The sequence below is a fragment of the Schistocerca gregaria genome, chromosome 1, assembly GCF_023897955.1.
Source record: "Schistocerca gregaria isolate iqSchGreg1 chromosome 1, iqSchGreg1.2, whole genome shotgun sequence".
Lineage (NCBI taxonomy): Eukaryota > Metazoa > Arthropoda > Insecta > Orthoptera > Acrididae > Schistocerca > Schistocerca gregaria.
In genome coordinates this window covers 747412674-747425765 of record NC_064920.1, presented here as the reverse complement: position 1 = coordinate 747425765, position 13092 = coordinate 747412674, and the positions used below count along the sequence as shown (strand labels likewise).

General features: G+C 43.1%; 1 protein-coding gene across 1 annotated transcript in view; it reads left to right on the top strand.

The window, feature by feature from the left end:
• The first annotated feature begins 8491 nt into the window (after nucleotides 1-8491).
• The window catches only part of LOC126304078 (mite allergen Der f 3-like), a 66851-nt gene continuing 62250 nt past the window's right edge, over nucleotides 8492-13092 (top strand). The window contains exon 1 of the mRNA XM_049991791.1: nucleotides 8492-8580. Coding sequence (XP_049847748.1) covers nucleotides 8535-8580 — 46 coding nt within the window. The 5' untranslated portion in view covers nucleotides 8492-8534. The remainder of the gene's footprint in view (nucleotides 8581-13092) is intronic.

Here is a 13092-nt window from a genome sequence, read left to right as displayed (position 1 = left end):
AACATATATTGAAATGAGCATTTAAAGCCTGGTAGGACTTCCATGCTGCTGGCACTGATCTAAGTGTTGAGGCCACCCAATGCACTGGTAATTCTTTAGATAAATCTGTAGCTCTCCAAACAGTTGACAGTGCAGTGTTTGGCCCACGTGGTGATTATTTTGAATCTGTATACCTACAAGCTTGCAAAAGTTTGAATACTATTGGGTTATTTTTTGCTACAAAATATACTGTGTGAAACGTTTTCCCTCTACTTACAAAAATGCATTTCTAGTGTTCAACTACAAAGTTTTCTACAATAGTATTTTCTCTTCTTTCCACGTCTCCATGCAGTTATATCAGCTGTGGAATTCCTATGTTTATGAATTTTTTTCTCAATAATTTTAACTGAGCTTGTTCACCTCCGCGAACTAGACCCATAGAAATACTAATCTGTGATTTACTCTCTCTTATATTCTGTACATCTTTAACATGTCTTCCCCACACACCAGCCACTAGTATTTTGTCCTACATTTTCTCCACGTACTGCCGTTTTAACACACGGAAAAATTAGATGTGTTTTGCGGCTCCTAATAACAAACATTTACTTAACATAGTTAGGTTTTACCTTCAGCAATACCTGTATCGCTGATACTATTCGTATTTGAAGTAGATGGGCCGTTATCACTGAAACGATTTGTCGAACCACGTGGACCATCTTCAGTAGTTGAATTCCTGCACTTAGATTTACTGAAATAATCTACTACACTTCGTTTAATACTGACAAAAAGGGTACCAAATACTTATACACTTATCACTTAAAAGTGTAATATATAAGACTTTAAAACATCAAAGTAATATGCTGAAATGCACAAGTCAACAGAACTGGTCATTACAACACCCATAACTACACAGAAGAAAACTGAACCGCAAAACCCATGCCGTGACTAACGATTAAAACTGTTAAGAATCGGACTGTGAACACAAAAACGGAAGACCTGACAATGGTAGAGAAACTGGCCAGGTGGGATTAGGTCTCGCGCACTAAGGGCTCCGTACAAACTGAATTACGTATATAGACAGTACATCCATTTCAGTAATCATAATTTCGACCACTTTTGTTGTTATCGACAATGATACTAGCAAGATATCGGTCCCAGAGGCAGGCGACCATTATTGTAATAATCCGTAGTTCTCTAGTCAGGCTTACTGGGTCGTAGAAATTGTTTATATTTTACTAATTTCGTGTCTTACAGCTTAGGTTTCAGATAGGAGTCAAGTCTGGTTCCATCATTAAGGAATGCAACATCAAAATGAGGAAGAAGTGTGTTTAGTTTTGCCACATGTGGAGCTCATTATACAGTCTGAACATCTGAAGTATCAATGTACTTGTGGGTATGTAAAGTGACAATAGCTAAGTGCATGCTCCACCGCACGAGATTTGTTCTTTTTTTTGTTGCGTTGTCTGTCAGTGCAATTTAGCAATTCTAAGTTGACTTTGCAAGTAATAATTTCTATGAAGTAATGACAATAATTTAATTAAGAGATGCGACGAAGATATGTTACTGTAGTAAGAAAATGAGGGGGCGGGGGAAGGCACTCACAAGCGTCCCCCCCCCCCCCCCCCCCCCCTATACGAACCTGCTACTCGCCGAACGCGGAGGTTGCAGGCTTATTCGCTCTGTAAAGTGGGAAAGGCGGCTTACTGTGGCAGATCTGCCAACACAGTACAATACTGGGGAAGTTTACAAGTGTTTCGGAGCACGTATTCAGCGCAAACTGTTGAAAATAGGGCTCTGCAGCAGACGACCTGTACGTGTTTCCATGTTGACCCAACAATAATCAATTACGACTGCACTGTGCACAGGATTGTCGAAATAGGACCGTGACTCAACGGAAACTTGTCGCTTGGTTAGATGAACCACATTTCTTGCTACATCAGGTCGATTATGGTGATCAGATACACCGTCATGCAGGCGACAGCCTGCTCCAGACAGCCACCGCGCCACAGACACAGGCCGGTGTGGGGAGTATTAAACTACGGAACTCATTCGCCTGGGCATCCGTGGGATTTGTGGTAGTACTGGAAGGCACCACGGCAGCTGTGGACGAAGTGAAAATGATTTTGGACTCCTTGCAACAATTCGTCAAGAGAAGAAATCTGTTGATGTGCTTCATGGACCCACAGTTATATATCGTGCCCATACTGATTTCGCACTAAATGATCTTGATTTTCACGCAGGTCAAGCTTGGCTTCCTAATTCTCCATTATTTTCAATAGTTACTTGTTTAGAAAATCTCCCCTCACCCGATATAACTGCATATCGAACATTTGTCGTACCGCAAGCTGAAATTTCTACAAGGACTAATATTAGTTACTTTACAGCAGGATAACTGTCAACGTTACGTGGCCGGACCGGTATCGAGCTACGGTGACCCCTTTAACGTGTGTTTCTGCATCGTCCTCAGTTGCATGTCCTGTTACGTATATGATTCTCAGTTTGGGTTCATCTGATTACAACTAAATGGAAGTACTTCTTTTTGGTACCATGTATGAAATACACACACAGACGCACACACACACGTGCGTGCGTATCAAAGGTATCACAAGCCCATATTCGACAGTTGGAAATAACATTCCACAGTTAACAACGACACCCAGAAGAGCAGGAAGTAAATGGGTGTTCAGTTCCTAGTGCTGGACAAAAATGTTATAACTGCGAATGGCAATAAGCCGAAGAACAGATATAGAACAGGAAAAAGAACACTTGAATAGCAGCATCTATGAAATTTGTAATTAGAATTTTAAACTATTATTATGTCATAGAAGAATCAGAAATTGCGAGAACTATTTATAAGCTCTATGTGTAACGTCCAGAATATAAAATAAGACACTGTAAAAGCAATTTGTATATATTTCAAACCAGTGATTATAAAAGGCTTGGACAAAAATACCCAGCGAAGGGAACGTATGCTTTGACATATATGCTGACGGTAGCGAAGGATGCAGGTTGTAGTGTTGTATTTGAACACGACAGTCACCTGTCCAAAGTCCTCCAGTGCATTCGGACGTGGGCGACTTGTTGGTACTCGTACGGTGGATACTTGCGTAAGCAATGGAGCCGAAGTGTTTAGTGTTTCAAGAAGCAACGTATCGAAATTTTACACTGCATACACAAAAAGCGGAAAAACTTCATCTGCTAAAACAAAACGTGGACGAGAATGTGTGTAGTGTGGTTGTGACGGACGGTCATTGAAGAGGATTCTGGCGACAGCTACAGAAGTCACTAAGAACCTGGATGTCGCACTTATGAACCTTGACGGCGCCAAAACAGCATTGAGGGAGATTCACACGCTGGGAATTGCAGGGCGAGATGGAATGCTAAAACCACTCATTGGTGGTACGAATGCCTTGGTAGGAATATGTGGTGGCGTCACGATAAAACCCAGTCTGTGGAGCAATGTAAGAAACTAATTTCGTCGAATAGCTTGTTTCACGATATTTCTAGCTTCTGACCGAATTTAAGTCCCAAGAATGAAACATGACGGAGATCGGTCTTGATACTCCGTGGTCCCCATATATGTACTGCAAGGCCGCATTAATTCAAGGATTATGTCACCGCTTTGGCTGATCAGGTCCATCCCATGGTGCAATGTTTGTTCCCCAGTGCTGATGCTGTTTTCCAACAAATCGTATAGTCCAGACTGGTTTCGTGAGCACAGTCAGCAGATCTCAATATTAATGAGCAGTCGGCATTTAGCACAGCTTGATCGCTGTAGCCACTTCCATGATCGTTACATGAACTCACAACTATTTTGCAGGAAGAATGGCATAAGAGTCCCTTGAAAACCAAACGAGGGCTTTATTTATTTATCCCGAACTGTCTTGAATGTCAATCCTGTTCGGAACGGCAATGTATCCTTCTTTTGCGTTTGCACATTTTTGCCCAGCCACGGTAGCTTTCACATAATAAAGGCAAACTCGTTTCATGCAGTGGTAATTAGACGTACCCAAAGTGCTAATTGTTAATGTGCTACAGTGGTTTGAGGAGCACGACAAACTCAAGTTAATGTTTCCTGATAGCAGAGATGTCTGGTGCAAGCTACGCGACCACAATGCCTAGTCGGTAAGTTACGGGACCTGTGTAAGCTATACGTAGGCATTTGGTGCTACACATATCTAAAGCCCACCAAGGACTTGTCAAATCCGTGCCACGCAGAATCACAGCTATATTGTGTTGAAAAGATGGACCACGACGCTATTAAGCACGCAGTGATTTTGTTTTGGATTGTGTAACATTTACTTTGCCCTTACAAATGGTGCCCTCCAGACGTTCGCTCAATTCGTGTAAAGATGTCTCATTTAAGAAGACACGGATAAGTACACAACCAATAACTGTATGATTTCACACAAATGGTAATCTTACCGGCTTCATTTCCTAACATCATTATGAGATCATCTGTGTATGAGCACATCAAAGCACAGCTGAACCAGCGAGGAGAGACGCTAACAAGTCTAGCCCAACCTCACCTCCTTAGTTATACTTTGACAGGTTTCTGTGTGAAGTATTCAGTTCATCTGGTGACGATAACAAGCTAGAGGACATAATACTCACAATTTCTTTTATTTTACCAAGGGCTGGAAGATATAATACAAATGTCCATTTAAGCATTAAATAAGTTTCATTTTATAGAATATTTAATAAATTTAATACGTAAGCAATAATTAAAGTAACTATTATGAGATAGGTTGCTCCATAACCGTATACCTTCAACACAGCTCGAGTTCATTTAGATGCTTCTGTTAATCAGAGACGGAACGATCTTCAGAATGAAAGCCAATAGGTTCAAATGGCTTTGAGCACTATGGGACTTAAAATCTATGGTCATCAGTGCCCTAGAACTTAAAACTACTTAAACCTAACGACATCACACAACACCCAGTCATCACGAGGAAGAGAAAATCCCTGACCCCGCCGGGAATCGAACCCGGGAACCCGTGCGTGGGAAGCGAGAACGCTACCGCACGACCACGAGATGCGGGCAGCTAATAGGTCTTCATTGGTGTTGTTGATGTAGGAATGTTATATGTTGTGACTTTATCCTGTATCATGAATGTACACGATTTTTAACATAATCTATGCTCAGATATCCGTACAGATATATACACACATCAAAATAAGTTGTGCATCACCTCGGTTCCGAGAGCTCCGAAACCTGTACAAAAAAATGGAATAGAGATCATCATTAATATCATTTCCGCCCTTTTTATTTCCATCAAAACCACACATTGTATGTTGTACCAACATGCAGTAAGACCTTCATAGATGGTGGTCCAGACTGATGTACACGCCGGTACCTCTGATACCTAGTAGCACATCCTCTTTCACTGATGCATGCTTGTATTAGTCTTGGCATTCTATCAACAAATTGATCAGGACACAGTTGGTCCAGATTGTCCGACTACTCAACGGCGACTCGGCGTAGATCCCTGAGAGTGGTTGGTGGGTCAAATCGTCCGTAAACAACACTTTTCAATCTATCCCAGGCATGTTCGATATGGTCCTTGTCTGGAGAACATGCTGGCCACTCTAGTCGAGCGATGTAGTTATCCTGAAGAAAGATGTGCATGATGTGCACGCGAATTGTCGTCCATGAAGACGAATGCCTCGCCAATACGCTGCCAATATGCTTGCACTATCTGTCGGAAGATGGCATTTACGTATCGTACATTCGTTACGGCGCCTACCATGACCACCAGCGGAGTATCGGCCCCACATAATGCCGCCCCAGAACAGCGGGTACCTCCACCTTGCTGCACTCGATGGACAGTGTGTCTAAGGCGTCCAGCCTGACCGGTGTGCCTCCAAACACGTCTCCGACGATTGTCTGGTTGAAGGCATATGCGGCACTTAGCGGTGAAGAGAACGTGATGCCTATCCTCAGCGGTCCATTCGGCATGTCGTTGGGCCCCTCTGTACCGCGCTGACATTGTGTGCTGGTTGCAAAAATGGCTCTGAGCACTATGGGACTTAACATCTGAGGTCATCGGGCCCCTAGAAGTTAGAACAACGTAAAGCTAACTAACGTAAGGACATAACACACATTCATGCCCAAGGCAGGATTCGAACCTGCGACCGTAGCAGTTGCGCGGTTCCAGACTGAAGCGCCTAGAAGCGCTCGGCCACAGAGATCGGCTCGTGGTTGCAGAGACGGATCTCGCCACGGCCTTCGCGAGTGAAGTTGCGCATCACACAGCCTATTGCGGACAGTTTGAGTCGTAACATGACGCCTTGTAGCAAAACGGAAAGCATTATTCAACTTGATGGCGTTGATGTCAGGGTTTGTCAGAGCCATAATCCGTAGGTAGCGGTCATCCACTGCAGTAGTAGCCCCTGAGTGGCCTGAGCGAGGCATGTCTTTCTGTATCTCCTGCATGTCAGAACAAATCGTTTTTGTTCACTTCGGGACGCCTGGACACTTCCCGTGTTGAGAACCATTCCTGGCACAAAGTAACATCGCAGACGCGATCGAGCCGCGGTATTACCCTTTAGGCATGGTTGAACTACAGACAACACGAGCCGGGTACCTCCTTCCTGATGGAATGACTGCATCTGATCTGCTGTAGGACCCCCTTTGTCTAATAGACGCTGCTCATTCATAGCTGTTTATACGTTTGTGCGGGTTTAAAGGCATCTATGAACAGTAAGAGGGACTGTGTCTGTGATACAATATCCACAGTTAAGCTCTATTTTCAGGAGTACCGGGAACCGGGGTGAGGCAGAACTCTTTTTGACGTGTGTATGAACGTGATAAATTCACTTTTTTCCCAGGAAACAGCAGGCTTTCACAAAATTAGCTGGCTTCCATACAGAGAATCTCTTTGTCCTTTAGTGGAATATTAAACAAGAACTCCAGTCTTCATTCCACTCCGTGTTTCTTCTTACTTGATACAATAAGGGCAAATACTACTCCCGTTATCCTAAATATCGCTAATTCATCTTTATACATTAAGCCGCTAGTACTTAGCTCGAAATGATTCAGCTTATAACATCTATTTTCACCCCTTTTTTTCCTTTCCCGAGAATTACCACTAGCGATACCATGTTCCGAATGCTGACTCAAAGCTTGCCAAGCCGCTATGCTCACAATTTTTCAAAACTCTCTTTGTATCGTGTGCGCATGTTGTTGTGTTTCATCACTGATCTTTCAAAGTTTATCAGTATTAGTGTCTAATTTTTTCCTTGATTATAGCAAAATATAAATCAATTGAAATAACCACCTTTTTGAGAATGTATTGAATTTTCAATATGTAATTCAAATCTAAATAATTTTCTACTTATGCAACATTACAGGTCAAACTAATTTAATCCTCAATGAGTCTACTGAAAAGGATGTCACGCAAAGAAAAGAAAAAAAAGTTACTACTTTCTATGTGGTAGGAGTAGAGTGTTCATTGAAGTACCTGCGTAAAGACGAGAAAACGGGGTTGGTCTACTTGAGACCGCTGAAAGACAAGTTAAGAGAGTACAGGGAACAAGTGATTCCATCTTTTGATTTATATTTCCACTAATCTTCATAGTATAGCTTGTTCAGCTGTGCATATGAAACATTGTAGATTTTCTACTGGCACGAAAAAAGTCCTTGCGGATAACAGTTCCATTCCTAGGTCATTCCTCGTGAAATGAGTAACCTTGTTTTTACTGCAATGATCAGCAGTTGATTTATGGAAACCTTAGGAGTTTTATTAGTACCGATAGTTCTTCTAGCACACAAGCATTAATGTGACTCCACATGATCTAAGGTATTCTTCGAATATGTTGAGTACCGTCGACGTAGGGGTTCATTTACTAAGCTCTTCAGCCTGGAACCGCGCGACCGCTTTAGTTGCAGGTTCGAATCCTGCCCCGTGAATGGATGTGTGTGATGTCCTTAGGTTAGATAGGTTTAGGTAGTTGTAAATTCTAGGAGACTGATGACCTCAGATGTTAAGTCCCATAGTGCTCAGAGCCATTTCAACCATTTTTAGCTTATTTACTTTGTATAACTGTTCGAAAATTTTATACGTGTCAGTAAACAAAACAGTCATGTTTACTGCTGAAACTAATACACTCATTAACCACGCAGGGAGGCTGGACAAACCGTACATTGCTCGACTTCCAGGAGTGTATGAGGTTACATAACGTCAGTCTCACAACATTGCCATCAGTAGAAAGTTGAAGAAGAGCTATGAATTAGTGGCTCAGTAATGGCGAAATGACGTACTTTGTTTCAGAAGTTTACTAGCAGTGTTGTGAGAGATAACATTAATTGCTTGGAGTATATACTGAGGTCGGAAGAAAGGGCGATCTGTTACTTGCAGCCGAATCACATAATTGTAGATGTTTTCGACTCCAGCCGCATCTGACAGCTATTTGCCTGTAGATAGTATGCTCAAGACCCGTCCCTCGCTATCTTATCGCTATATCTATCGACTCGAATAAAACCACGTATCGAGGATCTATATGTGCGTGCACTGCAGTTATTCGAGCAATATATATCGCTGAGAAGCCACAAGATGTTATTGCTGCTCATACTGTGTACTTCTTTCCTCGCGGTTCATGGTGAGTCTTTTCATATTACTCAGTTATCGATAAATGTCTTCATCGTACAAATCGTGTATTACTCGAAGTAAGAGTCTGTGGTTTAAGTTACCGTAATCTGAACATTTAACTGCAGTTCCTTAAGGTGTATAAGATGCGGTGAAGTCATTTTCATCACGTATAAAAAGAGATATGTTCCTCATAAGTTAAGTTGTTACATATCACTTATTTTGTTTCTCTGTCTTTAAGGAAGTTATTGTGACACTAATACTATAATATACATCGTACAATTATTCCTCCTACGTAAACATCCTTTTTCAAATTTGAGCCTCTGTGCGTGCAATAGGTGTGTGATGTATGACCTTGTGTACTCATTTGTTTATCACTCATCCAGTCGGTGTCCATATAGCATTTTAACGGGCAATAATTTCAAGCTATTCAGCTACAATTACGCTGCTGACCAATAAAATTACAAGAAGTGTAAAACTGATATGAAATGTACAACACGCTTAGATATGCGAGTCATTAAATCGTATTTGAATATTGTTTTTTGTGAGAAGATCGTGTTATATGTCGTGTAAAAACGGATTAATTTTTTATGCCAAGATATAGTCTCTGGATTAAATAGTTTCCAAGACCGGAAAACCTAGCCCTTTGTTTGTAGCCATAATTCATGGAAAGCAAAGCTTTTTACCTACTGTGCCAGAGTACGTCACATAATATGTGGACGAGCCACGTGTTTCAGTGTTAATCTTTTCATTGTACCAGGATAATCACTCTTTTCTGTTATTTCATAAAATGAATTCGTGAAATCACCTTTGTATGACTTGGCAGCAGGCTACTGAAACAGTTCATCTTGGATCGTTAAATAAAGGTTAAGAACATGCTCAGATAACTCGATTGCACACACAGTACGAAGCACACAATAAGGCTTTGAGAGAAATGAGTGAACTGTATGCTTCTGGTGAACTCTCTCATTACTTTACGGATGATAATATATGTTAATGGTCGCAGTCCGTTAACATAAAGGCTTTCGAGCCGCGTCGTGTTGTAAAGTAAGTGTAATGGATGATAAACAAACGACGTTGCGGACACTGTTACAGTGGACTTACTTTCGTTTTTACGAGGTAAATGACGTAGAGGAAGGTCATTGCAAACTTAAATGAATCGTTACTTTAGTCCTTTCATTTACAGTTATTTTAAACATGACGCTGTTTTACATCTTGGAAATTTTTATTATAGTTTCTGTGGTTTTTATCCTCGAGGAAAGCAGGCCCACAAGACTTTCGATAAAAGTCGTCCCAAGACATACTGTAGACCGTTTTATTTTCATTTTTTAGGTTCTTTGACGTTGGAAACTAATGTCCGAAAACGGACGATCATACAGCGGAACAGTAAAATATGTATGTAATCTGTTCCTCATTTTCTTTCTCTCTGACAACTGAAGCTGTATGCTTTATCAAATAAAAAAAATTAAAAATTAAACTTTTTAATGCCTTGACCGCAATTTTCCTATCACAAGTAATGTTCGATAAATAGGTTCGCTTGCTATCTACACCGATCTAGGGAAACCACCTCACTTCATCCGCTAGCGAATCTAATAACATCACCAAAACAATAAAACAGTACGTAGTTGAAAACACCACCATGAGTGAGCCAGTTGGCTTCATCGCGATGACGTTTTGAACTACGTACTGTTATTGTTTTGGTACTTACGAATGCACGTTGTTGCATGACTACGGATAACGATGCTTTCCAATGCTTATTCACCTCCTTTTTATATTTTGAACAATTTGAAGATGGTTGCAAATAGCAACCGCAACTACCTATCGAACATTAATTGCGGTCTAGGCATTAAATGCTTTTATTTTTAATTTTTTTTAAATTTAATAAGTCACACTAGGACCACCATCTCTCCCACCTTACCATGTCAGGCTTGACTGAAACTGTATGGCTATTTGATTCATTCCATGATTTATTATTCCTGTGACTAATGACAAGAAGATGCGGGGATATCCCTGCGTTTCGTGTTGAGTCAATCAGTCCACTGCAATGTCATTAGCTTGAGAGGAGAGATCGATAGCCTTCAGCCCAAAGTATACAAGGTGAATCGCGTACGCGTACGACGTAATGCCCTTTTTTTTCGTGGTCGATTCAGGATACTGAAACGAGATATTCGGCAAACGATGGTCCGAAGAAGACGATGTAATTTTAATGTTAATCGTCTTGACTCCACGGGACCACGGCGCTCCTGAGCTTAGATCATCCATGATGTAGCCTATCTTCGCATGGACTACTCAGTTTGTATATTTTGCTTATGTTTTTCATAGTTCCATACAACTTCTTCCTGTTTTCTCGATTGATCTGTGTTCAGTTTTTCAAGGCCTATCCACTGTGCCAACTTATAACTAAATCTGAGGGGGGTGCGGTGGGGAGGTTCCCTTGTAAGTATATTCCTGTGAACTTTGTGCAATCCAGCTAGTGAACCTTCTCGGGCTCCTTTCAACTTAAGCTGGGTTTCTGTCATAGAGGGCAGCCGTTCGTAAAATGGCTCAAATGGCTCTGAGCACTAAGGGACTTAACATCTGTGGTCATCAGTCCGCTAGACTTAGAATTACTTAAAGTTAACCAACCTAAGAACGACACAAAAGTTTTATGGGTTTGGTACCGCGTCATAATGTAAAACACTACTGCTGTTATAGAAAAACCCACGTTTCGGCCACGATTGCAGCGGCCTTCTTCATTAGACCCAGAAGAAGGCCGCTGAAATCGTGGCCGAAACGTTGGCTTTTCTATAGCAGGAGTAGTTTTTTACATTATGACGCTGGACCAAACCCAGAAAACTTTTATGTCGACTGATTCTGGCCGCGGAAGCCTACGCAACTACATTAACCTAAGGACATCACACATGTCTATTTCCGAGGCAGGATTCGAACCTGCGACCGTAGATATCGCGTGACTCCGGACTGAGGTCCTAGAACCGCTCGGCCACCATGGCCGGCAGCCGTTCGTAACCGGGACAGTGCAGCCAGCCGTCTGCGTTTATTTGTGTGCACAAATTGACGCTGTTTACTTCCGCTCGCGGGACCTGACACCACTGCCGGGAAACTATCTTCCACTGCAAGAAGCACGGCAGGGTTCAAAGTCTCTAGGTGCATCCTGCGCTGAATTAAAGAGTCATGTCACGACGGTGGGCGAGCTGCGACAGGCGTCCCGCATAGATCAGTCCTGCTCCGCTGCTGACGTCAAGCCGGCTACTGGGCAGCCACTGCATCAGAAACCGCCGGTTCCGCTGCTACCAGCTCACACCAAGGGGGCGTAGCTATTGTGGAACAATACTGAGAGTGCTGTAGCCTAATACTATGTTTGACCTTTCGTACTTCTTTCTTGAGCCATCAGCGGTCAGCATGCTGACGTTCACCAAGGCCTCAACTCAGCCCTACCACTGTAGTGGCCATCCGCATAGGGCCTCGACACGGTCAGTGGGAAACAACTCGGACTTATATATTAAGAGAACCATAACGCTACGAGAATCACTGTGGGTGATACGTTTAGTTCACTGATTTCTCTATTAAATTTAATTACATTTTCGAGTAACATCAGTAGTCACAGTGGTCCGACAAAAGGTATTCTATCTTTATGAAGCACGTAAGCAACTCTTCCTGAACTCAGAATTCAATACAAGATATTTTTCCGTGGACAGTGCCCTTTTTCATTGTTGAACATAGGTTGTGTATCTATTTCAGTGGTGACAGGTACGTGGCCACGGGGATAGGTAAAATGGAAATATACACACCTGGAAATGGAAAAAAGAACACATTGACACCGGTGTGTCAGACCCACCATACTTGCTCCGGACACTGCGAGAGGGCTGTACAAGCAATGATCACACGCACGGCACAGCGGACACACCAGGAACCGCGGTGTTGGCCGTCGAATGGCGCTAGCTGCGCAGCATTTGTGCACCGCCGCCCCCAGTGTCAGCCAGTTTGCCGTGGCATACGGAGCTCCATCGCAGTCTTTAACACTGGTAGCATGCCGAGAAAGCGTGGACGTGAACGGTATGTGCAGTTGACGGACTTTGAGCGAGGGCGTATTGTGGGCATGCGGGAGGCCGGGTGGACGTACCGCCGAATTGCTCAACACGTGGGGCGTGAGGTCTCCAGAGTACATCGATGTTGTCGCCAGTGGTCGGCGGAAGGTGTACGTGCCCGTCGACCTGGGACCGGACCGCAGCGACGAACGGATGCACGCCAAGACCTTAGGATCCTACGCAGTGCCGTAGGGGACCGCACCGCCACTTCCCAGCAAATTAGGGACACTGTTGCACCAGGGGTATCGGCGAGGACCATTCGCAACCGTCTCCATGAAGCTGGTCTAAGGTCCCGCACACCGTTAGGCCGTCTTCCGCTCACGCCCCAACATCGTGCAGCCCGCCTCCAGTGGTGTCGCGACAGTCGTGAATGGAGGGACGAATGGAGACGTGTCGTCTTCAGCGATGAGAGTCGCTTCTGCCTTGGTGCCAATGATGGT